Source organism: Babylonia areolata, chromosome 1 (assembly GCF_041734735.1).
Source record: "Babylonia areolata isolate BAREFJ2019XMU chromosome 1, ASM4173473v1, whole genome shotgun sequence".
NCBI lineage: Eukaryota > Metazoa > Mollusca > Gastropoda > Neogastropoda > Buccinidae > Babylonia > Babylonia areolata.
In genome coordinates this window covers 83522456-83537578 of record NC_134876.1, presented here as the reverse complement: position 1 = coordinate 83537578, position 15123 = coordinate 83522456, and the positions used below count along the sequence as shown (strand labels likewise).

The 15123-nt window shown below is 39.3% G+C and overlaps 1 protein-coding gene across 3 annotated transcripts in view; it reads left to right on the top strand.

Moving 5' to 3' along the window:
- Positions 1–15123, top strand: part of LOC143288503 (spermatogenesis-associated serine-rich protein 2-like) — a 58125-nt gene that overhangs the window by 12317 nt on the left and 30685 nt on the right. For 2 of the 3 annotated variants that reach the window (XM_076597089.1, XM_076597097.1), the window contains 2 exons: positions 11760–11842; positions 12993–13101. In XM_076597089.1, the coding sequence (XP_076453204.1) occupies positions 11804–11842; positions 12993–13101 (148 nt within the window). In that variant the 5' untranslated portion in view covers positions 11760–11803. Of the gene's footprint in view, positions 1–4186; positions 4748–11759; positions 11843–12992; positions 13102–15123 lie in introns of those variants that run through there. The other variant, XM_076597081.1, reaches the window with a different exon arrangement.

Genomic DNA, 15123 nt, shown 5'->3' with positions numbered 1-15123 from the left:
GTGGTAAGCACTCCTGTTGTGATAGTTCTCCTTGACACAATTTACGCTGCAGTATACACAGTAGATGTTTCTATAAGCTTTTAAACACCACACCTTAAAACTGTATTTTAAACGATTCAGAATTTTCTGTGTTGTCTCAGCGGTGGATCTGTCAGTCTGCTCACGAAACAGTGTGTGTGTGTGTGTGTGTGTGTGTGTGTGTGTGTGTGTGTGTGTGAGTTTCCCATTTTCGTTATCTCTTTTTCTCCTGTATGGTGAATGGAAATTAAGTGTCAAAACAAATGTCTTCTCACCATTTGATTAAGACTTTGAAGGTTTTATGAAGTATTCTCGGGTATTCCCTTGTGCTTAACGTTTCAATGAGAGTGGGCCTAATTTAGTGAATCTGGATCTTTATTTGTGGGCAACTCGCATTCCTACACTCCTTGAACAGTTTTATCGCTTTCTTTGAAACCTATACATAGGTGTAGGCCTACAATTAGTTGTTCAGGTGTGGCTGGATACTAGGTCACATTATCACATTCCAGATAGATTAAGTCACGGACTTGCCCCCAATCAGACATGTCTTTATCTTACTGAACGATAGTTCCCTCTGTGATGTTAACACCGGATTAGCTTAACCAAAGACTCGCTGGATATGCAGATTAGAAAAACAACAACAAACAAACAAGACGGAAAAAAAACATACACACATTCAGTGTCATAATAAGATCACGTCTTTCTTTTTCAGTGCCTGGGGATGGGGAGATATTTTAGTCTGTGATTATCCAGTTTCAGAACAGTTTTACAATGTCTCTGTGATTATCCAGTTTCAGAACAGTTTTACAATGTGTATTATCTCATACTGTATACATCACTATACATTTCGACACACTGAAATACACGTTCCAGCCATCCTTTCAGTCTTTTAAATGTTATTCCAGTCTTTTTTCTTCTTCTTTTTGGCTGTTGCCATTTTTCATTTAATTGTAAATATCTTCGTATTATGTGTAGATATGTAAAAGAACTTTTAGATGCTGAGGCCCTATAGTTCTGGAAATCACAAATGGAATGGCAAACAGAACAGATTCGAGAATGCTTAAAAAAAAAAAAAATCCTTGAGGAATGCCACTGTTTTGACAAACATTCGTACATATACTGAATTGTTTGATTACAAAAAAACGTTTTTACATACTGCCACAGATTCCACTTGCATCCGGTTTTTGTGAATCATATTTGAAGAAATATTGAAGAAAACGTTAAGGCTGTTACGAATTAGTCTGTGGTACGCGTGACAAAACAATGTAAGATTATTACATCTTTTAATTAGCCTAGTGACACGCGGTAATCATTATCTCATAATTAATCTTGTCACAAGGACAGCATATAATTATTACCGGAAAAGCAGTCCTGTGACACGCACGACAACACGAGGTTATCTTAAAGGCATAATTAGCTGTATTATATACACAAAACAAGTTTATTATTCCTGAAAGAAGAAAAAATAAGACGTGTGTACGAAAGACGGACTCCACAAAATAAAGAAAATTGCTTCGATAAAAGTGTCATATCTTAGTAATGTATGTCAACAACATAGACCTATTGAATAGCTCAGCTTAATAAACATGTTTCCGCATATAATTGTATAAAATGATCATATTTATTATTATTACTTTCATTATTACTATTACCATCATTATTATTATAGTTTTTTTAGCTGGTGTGACATACCTTTCGGTTTAGGAGGGTCTTTTGGGGGTTTTGTTTGTTTTTTGTATGAGGTACATCAATACAACTCTCGCTCCTCGCTACAACCATTTCTCTTTTAATTACAGCCCCCAACATCCCTTCTCCACCACTCATTTACATACACCTTACCTTCTTCTTATTCGTTCGTGGGCTGCAACTCTCACGTTCACTCGCATGTACATGAGTGGGCTTTTACGTGTATAAATGTTACTTCGTTTTCGGGGGTATACACCTTACCAATATGTAGCTTTCCATTCCTTATAACCTGCACTGAATGCCAGGCGCAAGCTCAGTGTCAACACAACCTGAAGGCAAACGCTGCACTGAACTCCATGCTGACAAAAAACACGCCAGTAATCCTATCCATCTCCGTGACTCATTCCGATCGACGTTCAGAACTGTCACTTGCCAGCTGAGTTCAAGAAGACGTATAGTCTGTGCTGGAAGCGCCTGCCACTAGTCTGCTTTATTTTTAATCACCTATGGATTGAAAGGAAAGAAGGCAAAAAGAACGACACATCGACTGCACAAAAGAGAAAGAGACAAAGAAAGAAAGAAAAGAGCCACAGTGACAAATAATAAGTTAGGAAAGGCAGCGAGTACCCTTTCCAGGTATTTACAGCCTCCTACGAATGTTTGATTGTCAGAGAAGAGAAGTTAAGCAGTCAGCTTAAGAACTGCAAAGCTGGTGATGGGTTGGGCTTTGGCAGAGGGAGGGGTGCAGAGGGGAGTGGGGGGTCGTGGGGGGAGAGGAATGGGGCGGGATGAAGATACATTCATCATGTCCTGGTAAATGAACCGGAGAGGCAAACAGTAGAGAGCCCCACCACACCCCCACGCTCCTACGCTCGCCCCAGTCCCAGCCCCCCACATATAAAAAGACAGAACACGAAGAGAAAGACTGACGAAAAGACACATATCTACGCCCACGACATCATCAAACGGGAGATGACTGTTGTTCAATATTTCTTGAAGAGGCTCACTAAAAAAAGCAAAAACAAAAACAAAACAAAAAACCCCAGTTAAATTGTAAATGTTGACGGAAGATGAGTTAAAAAAAAAGAAGAAAAAAATAGAAAGAAGTATCTAAAACCTCACAGAAAAAGGTACAACGTTCACTGGAAGAACAAAAAAGTGTCGCGTTTCATCATTTGCCATGGTCGTCTTCTGGATAATCACAGCATACATGCAAAGACTCACGGACAGACACGTTGAATAGAGCACTTTAAGCTGTTTCGGTGACGGATTTTTGGTTTGAAGGGTTCAGGGCGTGTCATGGAAATCTGGGTTAGGTACCCGATTGTAATACATTTGAAAGTAATGTCTACAGCTAGGTCCGCCGGGAAAAATCGTCCGAAAAGAGAGTAAAAAAACAAAACAAAAAAACAAAATACAAAAACAAAAACAACCCACACAGGTGAAAGAACTGATCCTTGGAGAGGGAGAGAACCGAGTGGTCCAACGGTGTGATGATTTAATGTTCAAAACAGATAGACTGGAATGACTGACAAGGATAAGCCAGTTCAGAGAATCAGTTTGGATTGAGAGAATCCTTGTTCAGATCGAATGAACTGAAGTTTCAGTCCCTCTCAAATGGAATTGAGTGCGGCGCCGATGCGAAGTTAAGCAACGGGTTACGGGGGGCGGGATGTATAACATGAAGTTGTTATTTCCATTTCATTTCAAGTTCGATCTTATTCTCCAGTTTTCAGGTTCTTGGACTGATGCACGGCTGTGCATGGAGTGATGAATAGCATCAGTTATATAAAGACAATGATTCTGTGTAGGTGCAGGGATGCGGTGGATCGCCTTTGAGGTTAGTTTCAAGATAGCTACTGAATAATCAATACTTTATTGCTGGTCAGTCAAGTTTTTCGGTGCATAAGAACACGGGCCATGCCGGATAGGGGATTGCCGCACTGATCTGCAACCGCTGAGTCTTTTGAGGTGCATTTCCGGACCAGTGTCCGTGATGGCTGGCCTCAGTGACAATGATTACAAAAAGAGGCACTGAGATTCAGGCGTGATTTGTTTGAGCTGACTACACGTTGTCAGGGTATACATCTTTAATTTAATTTTTTTTTTTTACGTCTTAAATCTTGGAAAGGAATGTTTTCGTGTCGGTAACTGAACCCACTGTATGACTTCTGGACTCCATTCATATGATGACTGACATGCTTCACGAGGATCACGATCTTCAACACTGATGCACGTCCGATCTCGATTCTGCGTGCACATGCACGTCCTCGCATGCACTAACACCAATGAGCTGGGAGCGTGACCTAACCATGCGTTTCACTAGTTCGCTTTAAAACTGAAACAGAACGGGGTCGGTTGGGTGGGGTCGGCCTGTGATGGGGGTGTGAGTGGAATGGCGGGAGCGGGGGAGAGACAAATGCAGGTATACGCTTCCGGCTACGCATAGGTCAGGCCATGCGGAGAGTCCATCATTTCTTGGTCTTGAGCCAGTTATCACGGGAATCGAAAAGAATACAAGACAAAAGAAAACAAAAACACTTGTAAGGCCGGTTGTACTGAGCACCTTGAATGAAAGTAACGCGGCTTCCGTCAAGCAAGAGAGTCGATTGTCGATCTCGAGAGCTTAATCCGTTTACGGAAGGAAAAGTTAAAGGGGTGTGGCAGCCAAAGGTATCAATTGGCTGAACAAGGTGGGGCACAAAGTGGCCGGCCGGGGTGTCACGTTTGTTTTGTCCTCCCACCACTAACGGTGGTCTATTATTACAACTGCGTGTTACGACTGTGCGTCTTTGTCATTTGTTATGTCGCAGTCGGCCAAGCTGTAAACAATATGAAGTTGAAATGAGCTTTGTAAGTGGCACACACGCGCACACACGATGTTGCTGTTGGCCCAGCTGAGAACTCCAAGTTGCGGAAACTGTCTCTTAGCCCTCTCTCGATTCCTTTCGGCAGTTTCCGTAAAAGCATCGACGTAAACAGTTAGCCTATTTCCGGCGACTGCAAGACGAGAAAATGGCACGTAAGAACAACGTGAAGTCTGGTAAGCATCAGTTTTCGTTTATTTTTGTGTGTTTGCATATATATGGATCGGGTGCAACGTGACGGGTTATAATGCGTACAATCTGGACACGTTTTGTTTTGTTTTTCCCTTCAGCTGACTGTTACATGAACCACTTATGACTCGCAGTGCTGATATCGTTATCAGAGGCAGTAACCGTTCGTTGAAAAAAGGCTTCGGTGTCAAATTTCTTTTCCCACTTCATTGCATGTTACTTATCATCTAATGTTGGATACATGTGGGTTTTTCAAATACTACAAGACTTTTATTCGTCCACCGTCGAATGAATTCAGTGTTCTGTTGTGAGTTGCGTTGACACGAGTGCAGAATAGTCGATCACGGGGTATCAGTCGTCACACTGATACCTGATATTCAAAGGAAACACACTAGTGTCTCAAGTGATTTTTGGTCTGTTTGTTAGGATACAGCATCTGATGCTGACTATATATTTCTAGATTTTGAACTTTGAATTAATGAAAAATTGTTGAATACGAATGCGTTCTCTTATAGAGGGTTTGTGGTGGGGTCGCGGGTGTTCACGGGCAAGGGAGAGGGGGACAATAGGCGGTTACATAATTATTTAAAACGATTGATTTTCAGTGTGACTGTTATTTTTTAAGTTTTTTTGTGGAGTTAATACTGTAAGCGAACAAAAGCACATTTGAGCTTTGCTTTTGTTATAATAAAATGTGTGTGTGTGTGTGTGTGTGTGTGTGTGTGTACTATCAGTGTGTACCACTGCATCCCATGTGTTTTCAGTGTAACTAATCAATGTTGTAACTATGCATGTTTATTTTTTGCATGATCTTGTGTTCATCACTATACAGTGCATGTGTGTTGTGAATATGTGTGTGTGTGTGTGTGTATGTACATGTGTGTGTGTGAGTGTATGTGTTTTTTTTTTTGTACATGTGGGACTCTGTGTGTGTGTGTGTGTGTGTGTGAAAGAGGCTTGGAGAGTGAGAGAGATGAGAGAGACCGAGTTACTTCACACACACATACCTTATACAGTATAATATGCTGAGTGGGGACATGGATATCACCATTTGGTCGAAGCTGACAAGTTTATTTCACACAGATCTCTGTGTCACTACCAAAGTCTGTGGTGTACACTACTTTGAGCATGCTTTTAATGGGAATGAATAGAGAGCAGGATTTATTTAACTTTTTCTGCTCTTCTACATTTCATTCTTCCAGTGAAAAGCTCATAAAACTTCCAAAGCTGAAAATGAAGACTGCAAGGGAGAATGTCTTTAGTTTCACTGCCACCCAGTCTGCATATTAATAAGAGCTCCAACGCTGAGTAAATTTGAAATCAGTCTGAAGACATTTATTTTGCCAAGCTTGCTTTTAGTTATGTCACAGGTTGTGTTGTTTGAGTGCATGAATTATGTGAGTGCAGTGTGTTCAGAGCATTGAGTTGCATTATGCAAGGTTATGAGCTATATGAGTATATAAAAAGGATTCATTGGTTTTATTAAGTTGAGGATCATTGAAAAGGTCTGAATATGAAAAAAAGAGTCCCACCACATTTTTAGTTTCATTACTTCCAGTAGGTCCAGACCTGAGGGATTGATATAAAGAAAAAAAAAAGACCATAAAAGAAACCACACACACATCAACCAACCAACAACCCCCCCCACCCCTCACTCCCCCAAATCAATATTTTAAAGTTTGATGTCATCCAGTGACATTAAAAGATCTGTGCCAATATTGGGATTTTTGGAAAGGGGGGCAGGGGTGTGGGGTGGGGGCTGGGACAGGACGGGGGGCTGGTGTTGATTGTGGGATTGGGAAGTGGGGGAGGGGCTGCTGGCCATATTTTAGTTTCCAAGATGAATTCAAGTGTAAACAATATGTCATACTTTGATACCCTTGAGTCTTGAAGACCTTTACTCTTGTTTTTTTGATGTTCTTGTTGTTTGTTTGTTTGGGAGGAGGTGGGGAGGAGTGCGAGATGAATAGAGATAAATCAGATCTGTTGATTGCATTACACATGTAGGTAGAAAGATTGAGCCAGGTACTCATGAAGGGAGGGGGAGGGAGAGAGAGAAGCAGGGCAGCAAGTTGTGCACTGGGGTGAGAATTGTGCACAAGTTTTGTTATTGCCATAAACATGGTGTAATTTATTAGCTTGGGCAAGGACCATGAGATAAATAATAGTATAATCTGATCTGAAAATAAGGTAGGTGTATAACAAGAGGAAAAGAAATAAAAAAAGGAGCTTTGCATTTGGTATTTTCAAATTTTTTGGTTATTTTTGCCCTGTCCCTTTGATACCAAACACTCAGTTTTGTGTCTAGAAAGAATGATCTGCAGTGTTATTACAAAGGGTCATTTGAACAAAGCTTTGAAAGCAGTGGATGGCAGGTGTTATCGCTAATACTAATAGATTTTGTTGAAGTTTAAACCTGTGTTAGAGCATCATGAACTTGTTGATTTGGTGGAAATAAATAGGAAGTAATTTTGTTGCTTTGATTCAGCAGTCAAGAGTATGCAATGATGTTTAGACTGTCAAATGAGTTGAAGGTAGTGAATGTGAGGAAATTGAAAAGAAAAAAAATAGAGAGGCTCAGTTGTAATCTCAAAATGTCAAAGTGATTTTTTTTACCTAAATAGAATAACTTAACATTTTATAAACATGCACATCGACAGGCATAGGCAAATAGGCAGATGGTCATGATAACAAGCATGTGTAAGCAGTGAAAGTTTAAAAAAAAAAAGAAAAGAAGTTCCTTTCACATTGTGAGTTTTGATTGTGTAACTGTCAGTGTTTGTATTGCGCGTGTTTGAACCACACCCTTTTGTAGGATTATCACTGTGTAACTGTTACATATGCACTCCAATCATATAGAAACTGAACAGCATGCTGTCTGGCAGAGAGTGGTTGGATAAACCTGACAGTGTGAAACATTTTTGTTCACATTCTTCATTGTAAAAAATCTTCCCTTTTTTACTTCTGTAATTGTAGACACACTTCATTGAATAGTAGGTGAAAAGGAATGTCAGTTATGGATGAATTTCTTACCCCTCACATGGTTTTAGAGTGAAAACAAGGAGAAAAAGTGTATAGTGCCCAGTACTAGATCAGATGGAAACATAGACAAAACACACAAATCTATTCGCACGCACACACACACACACACACACACACACACGTGCACACACGTGCACACACACACACACACACACAGACACACACAGATTAAACACATACATGTACACACACATACACACACACACTCGTGCACAAATATAGATACTGTGTACTTAAACTTTATCTGCCCTGTGTTTACATCAGTCTTTCACTGTCAGTACCCACTCTTCCTCAAAAATGCACACACAAAAAAGCCTACCCCCAAACAACAACAACAACAACAACATCATTCAGTATCTTATTGGTGAAAACAATCTTGCCAGTGTATGTAGCTTGTAAACAAGGAGCACAAACTACAAATCAATGAGCAACATGATGCTCATGGAGCTGTAAAAGTCAAGGAATGTTAATGATAGGAGTAAGTTATCACAAAGATATTTGTGCCCTCTGAACGAGGAAAAACAAAATCAATGGCAAGCCTTGGTTGTTGTAACTAAGTTTAGCCCAGTTACAAAACATGTGCTGTCATTCAATCAGCTTCTGTCTCTGATGTAAAATTGTATTGAATCATTTAAGCTTTATGCTGCAAACTCCCAAGGAAGGTGTTAAGTCAATATCAATATGGTTGGTGAAGATTCATATATATATTATATGGCAGTGTCAAAGTTTGTTTATTTATTTGTATAGTGATTTGCTTGTTCTTTTTATCCCTGAAAGCAGAGTTAGAGTATAATGTAAATGATGGGTTTGAAAATATCACTGTTATTAGATCCTGCACATGGAAACCAGAGATTGTGGACTTAATTTCCTATGCTTATTGTTACCTTATGTGCTTTTTTTTTTTTCTTGGCAAGATATGTGTGGTGAGGCAGACAGAGGAAAGTAGTTTTCCCCCCCTTTAGTTGAAAATGGGTTCATTTGATAGTATAAACCATGACAACAGTAGCAGAACGGCATCATTATTAGAAGAGAATATGTTTTAACTTAGGTACACTTTATTTTCAAGCTGCTGGTGTATTTATACACCCTGCTCTTTTGTAATGTTGTGTAATAATTGTACTGAACAAAATCACCTTTTGTCACAACTTACTTACTTTTCTGTGTGAAATTCGGGTTGCTTTCCTTGGGGTGAGCACATCACTACAGTGCAGTGTCACCAATTTCTTCTTTCTGCAAGTGTATTTGTTAAAAAAAAAAAATGCTTGATACTATCAAAGTGGATTTTTCTACAGAATTTAGACAGGCACAGTTGTCTTGTTGCAATGGGGTCTTTTACAAGTGCTAACTGCATGCTACACACTGGTCCTTGGTTTATTGTCTCATTCAAAAGTGCGTCCTCTGCAGGACTCCCCCCAGCCTGCTGGTGGAAAGGGAAGTTTCAACCCATGCCTGATATTTTAGAGGATACTTTCACTGCCTCTCTAAAGTGTTTTATTGTTGGTGGTGGTGTTTGTTCAGGAAGTTTTGAAATAAAGCAGTATTTTTTAACACAAAATGTATTTTATTGTCAGTTTTGACATCACACCATCTCTTTCAGCTGTAAATGACATGACAGTGCATCATATCAAAGCATGTTTAAACCCCACCAAAATCACCTGCACTGATCTAGTTTTCAGATTTTCAAGACCAGGCCAATCCAGCTAGCATACGCTCCCTGGGAGCAAATCCTCACAGTCACAGTCCCAGCCAGTCATTTTCTCCTAATGTACTCTTTTGTTCAGGATTTACGAAAAATAGTTTGTTGAGCTCTCTCTGGGAAGGCTATCTGATTTCTTTGTCAGTTGTTCAAAGTCTGTGCAGGGTCTGTTTTAAACATTTATGGCATTGATTCAACTGAAAAAAATCTACAGCAGAAACTAAGTATAAGTGATTCAGTGCCAGTGATGAAGTAAGGCATTTAAAACATTTTGTTTTTTGTTTTTTGCATGGATGGTTTAGATTTGGAACTTAACTCATGGTGCAAATGGTCAGCGACTTCTTGGAAGAATTGACAGAAGCAGATGTGATAGAAGGAATTTTTAAGAGAAGGAAACCATCTCAGGTGTGAAATTTGGGAGGCTGAAGTGCCTGCATGGAACAGATTTAGGGAATGAAACAACGTTTAAGTGCATGAATGATGTGCATTCTGTTCGTCATGGGTAACCTACCTCTGAAATTGTGAATGATGTCTGCAATTGGTGTAGAGGCTGATGCCATTTCCATGTGTTCAGGTTGTAAGGTGGTTGTGACACACCAAAACCTGTAAGCAGTGGGTTTTCCTAAGAAATGGTGCAGAGAAAAAGATCACGCTCCAGTGCAGTGTTTAGGTTTTTGCAAGTGTGCAGATAGAGAAGCAAAAATCCATCTCCAGCACTGCATTTGTGTATCTCATTAGCACAGAATTATTGTGCCTTTTTCTTCCCTTCTTATCCTGGCCCCTTTTTGACATTAGCCATGGTTATTTTGCTCTGGTGTGCTCAGTTTTGGTGTTTGCGTGGGTACGCACAAGTTCAATGAACATGGCCCATTTTTATATTTATCTCAAACATTTGCCTTCTGCATATTTCTCATTTGATTGCATTTTAATTTATTTACTTATTTGTTTTACTTTGATTATTCTATTTCATTTTAATGTTTATTAGAAACATAATCCTGTGGTAGGCTCTCAAGGCCTGACCAGGGTGTTGAGCTTTTGCGTAGCTTAGGCTTATTTCTCCTTCAAAGCAGATGTAGTGTATGATATCAGGTTTAGTCCACAAGCTTTTGACACCTCTTTGAAACTGAAACTAAACAAAGAAACTTTGGTGTAATGTTTTTATGGTCATTGTGGATCTGAGTATGAACTGCAGAAAGATAGCTGTCTACACATGTAGAATACCCCTATGCCATTCCATTGTTTTCTTTGTGTACTTCCTTTGTGTGTGTGTGTGTGTGTGTGTGTGTGTGTGTGTGTGTGTGTGTGCATGTGAATGCTTGGATGTGTGTATGTGTGTGTGAGTGCATACTTGTGTAGGTGTTGTGAGAAGGGTGGTCAACCAATGGGGAGAGAGATACAGAGAGACTGATTAAAAGCTGTAGTTGTAGCATCTTTTTGTCTCCTTGTACTGGAGTTAACCCCCCCCCCCCCCCCCAAGACTTCCCCCCAAAAAAACAAAAAACAAACCCACAACAACAACAACATATGACAATTTGTTTATGGATGTGTGTTTCTATTTACTCATTTGTGTAAAGACCTAGAGCCCTGTTTAGAAAATAGGCATTACATAAATTCACATTGTTATTACTATCACCAGTAATTGTATTAATGCAAATAATGTTATATTATTGATATCATTACATAAATTCACATTGTTATTACTATCACCAGTAATTGTATTAATGCAAATATTGTTATATTATTGATATCATTATCATCACCATTACTATTATTATTGTTATTGCACACCTTTTTGGAAGTTTTCTTCAGTCGCTAACACTATTGATAAATTATATACTTTAAGTGTGGTCTGTTTGCCTGCCACCACCTAGCTCTGAAAATCTTCAGTCTTTTATACAAGCACACACACACACACACACACACACACACACACACACACACACTCATATGCATACACACACAAATACACAAGCACTTACACATGAAAACACACACACACACACACACACCACACCCACACACACACTCTCTCTCTCTCTCTCTCTCTCTCTCTCTCTCTCTCTCTCTCTCTCTCTCTCTCTCCCTCTTTCTGTGAAACAGGCTCACATACTTTGTTTTTTTGTGTTTGCATGCATCTAAAATAGTAAAAACTAAACAATGAGGGCTCACATACTGTGGTTTTTTGTGTTTGCAAGCATCTAAAAGCTAAACAATCAGCCACTTAACCAGCCATATTGAACAAACAAATCATTTGCTTTCAGATCATCCAGGTTCCATCTTGTTTGACTCAAGGACTGGAACTGTGATGGCTGGTCCAGACTCCAACGACAACATTAAAGAGAAGGTATTGGCTAGGGCAGCCATGTTGGTTGTACAACTTGTTCTGTTATTTTTGCTTTGTAAGTTAGTTTGTTCATGTTGTTCTCTTTCCTTGTTAAGGTAATGTTGTAGCTTATCAAAAAAAAAAAAAAAAAAAAAAAATCGAGATGATAGTGCAGCATAATGTGTTGGCTAAACTGGCTGTGTACATTATATTGTATTTGATTTTATGCCTTTCCCATGTTGATTTTTAAGTTGGTGAGGATATCAGTTAGGGACTGTGGATCAAACTGTCTCGAGTACAGTCTTGTTTTATCTGGATATGTAATGAATAAATACTTTTTTTTATATTGTAATTGTGTATTATTATAGATATTTCAAACTGAACTTTACTTTCAGTCACTTTGATTTTGTCTTGTGCACATGGTATGCATTTTGTACATGGTACGTGTTGTACACGTGGAAGCATAAAATTGTGTTATTTGTAGCCCCAACAGAACCTATGGGGCCATCTCTAATGAAAAAGAAATACAAAGGAAGAAAAAAAAGATTAAGGTGGGACTAGGGGCAAATTAGATTAGTGAAGGAATCAAAAGGGTAGAGAGAGAAGTTCAAACAGATAAGCAAAAGATGGAGAACAAGGAGCTTGATAGACAATGAGACAAGAGATTTTATTTCACCAGTCTTGAAAAAACATACAAGTACATTGTTGTGGTGGTGTTCATTCACTCATCCATGCACACCACTACATATAACAAAAGTTGCTCAAGAACACTCCTGAATCAAAGCATATACTCCATTTAGGTTAAAACACATTCAGTTTTAGGCACTACAAGATGTTAACCCACTCACATGGCAATGAATGAATAGATAAACAAATGAATAAAGATAGAAGGAACAAGGACATGTGCCTTTCAAAAGACGGTTCTCAATATTTTTCTTCAACTGTCTCTTTTTACATTATTTCTTGCATAGAAATTCATTTGATATGTTCAGAATATTAAGCTGTTGAATTATGCATACAAAAGAAACAATTCCTGATATTAAAAAAAGAAAAGAAAGAATTTTCTTTGCATGATTTCTTTTAAAGCAGTCAGTTACTCTTATGTTTTTGGTTTTGTTTTGTTTTTGTTTTTGCAAAAATGTGAAATAATCATCTGAACATCTTATTTCAGGTTCAGTCTGTGCGAGAGGTAGTGCTGGGCAAGAGTAACAATGAAATTGTCCTGGTCCTCCAGTATTATGATTACAATGTGGAAAAAGCAATCCAGGCTTATTTGGAAGGTGAGTCTACAGTTTTATTTTGATTTGATGATTGATATCAGTACATGGCCCTCCACAGGAAATCTGGAAACAAATGAGTCAGATATCACTGTGATTTTGTATCAGTGCCAAAAAACCCCAACAAAACAAAAAAAGAAGAAGAAGAAAAAAAAGAAAAGATTTCGAGTGAGTGAAAGAAGTGGAGGTGAAAGGAGTGGTGTTCAGAGAAGAGATTGGGGAATAGAGGGGAAGGTGAAGGTTGGAAGGGAGACTGGATGTTTGTTTTATGGTGGTATAAGTTACAAATCTTTTTAGACTAGGTGGCCGTTCATTCTTAATTAAGGTACAGTCATGCCCTACAATGTTTAAAAAAAAAATTTTTGTTTTTATTTTATTTTGTATTGTTTGTCTCCAGAAGAACAAAGTTAATAGATTGGTTGAGGATTTGCTTGTAAAACGATTTCAGTACTTTTAAGAGGGGGGTGGGGGAAAGCTTAATAACAAAGTGGTGACATCATATTTGATGCTATGATGTAATCTCTCAGTTGTTTATTTTAATGTGCACACTTTATAGGAAAATCTGCTGAGACATTGCTGCTGTCCATGCTAGGAATGCAGACAAGATTTCTTTTCTGGATTAGGGCCACTGTGCTCACATTCTCACTTGCATCCCTGAATTAAAAAAATGAGAAAAGAAAAAAGAAGCAGCCACAGCAACAAACTGAACAAAAAAGAGAGGATGAAATGGTATTTTAAGGTCATGATTGTGCAGGATTCTGTATTCATTTGTTTGAAACTGCATTTTACATATAAATTTGTATATTTTCATTCATGGTTTGTTTTTGTGTGTGTTTTTTTCAATGCCTGGAATTTTGTTAAGAAATACTAACACAGTGAGACCAAAATGTTAAAAGCAAAAACTGAAAAAAAAAGTTGTCAGAGACCATTTTGGATGTTCCTTTTGAATGTCTACTTTAATGAAAGGCCATACAGCTTGAATAAGTTGACAGCTGTTTAAACACACACATGCACGCACGCACGCACGCACATGCACACATACACATATAAACATGCACATGCCTTTATACTCCCCTTCCACCCTTCCCTCGTTAAAAACAATTCATGCATCATAGTTGCCCCAACCAGGCCTTTCACTCAGAAGTTTGCATGGGGCGTTGGCCTTGTAACATGGTAGATCTCCTGTTCCCGAAGATCAGACCAGAAGGCAGAGGGGAATAACTGACAGGTAGAAGTATGTTCTCTCACTCAGGTGGTGGTGAGAGGCTGGCATGGCCCATTGATTTATTGTGGCTTGCTGGGCTGGCATTCTCTCGCATTCTTGTCAGACATGTATTGATTTCGGGGGGAGGGAGAGGAGAGAGGGCAGGAAGGAGCCTGTGTCAGTTGGTGCAAGGGGAACAGTTTACCTGCAGGACCTGTGTGTTCCATCCTTGGAAGGCGGGGCTATGCTGGGTTTGTGGCAGCTGCTCGGTTGGGACCTCGTCCTCTTTGTCTTGACATCCCCCCCCCACCCCCCCCTGTTCTGCTTTCTTGGGTTTCTAAGGTGGCAGGCTTTCCATTGTTGGTGAAGGCATGGGTTGGGGCAGGCTGGGCGTGGTGGGCAGACAGGGTGTAGGTATTGACAGGGGTGGATCAGGGTCGATGCAGTGTTGCGGCGGGAAGGGTGAAAGAAATAGTATGAGGAGGTGGTGGGGTGGGTGTGTTCTGGATGTGACTAGAGTGTTGTCATCCAGTGTCTTTCTGTTTTCCTCCTTAAATCTTTTTATTTTTTTTTTATTCCCCTTTTTCTTTCCAGGGGGAAAATACATTGAACAGTGGCTAGAGGGAGGGGGGATGAGGATTAGTAATTTCTGTTTACCTAGATGTACATTGATCATGTAAATCATGACAACAGAATTTCATAGCGCTGTTGCTCTTTTTCACATGCACAGAATGAATGCTTTACAGTGTTGTGTTGATGTACTGTTTGAATGTACATGTGTACACATTACGCAGTGGCACATGTATATATACTTATGTGTA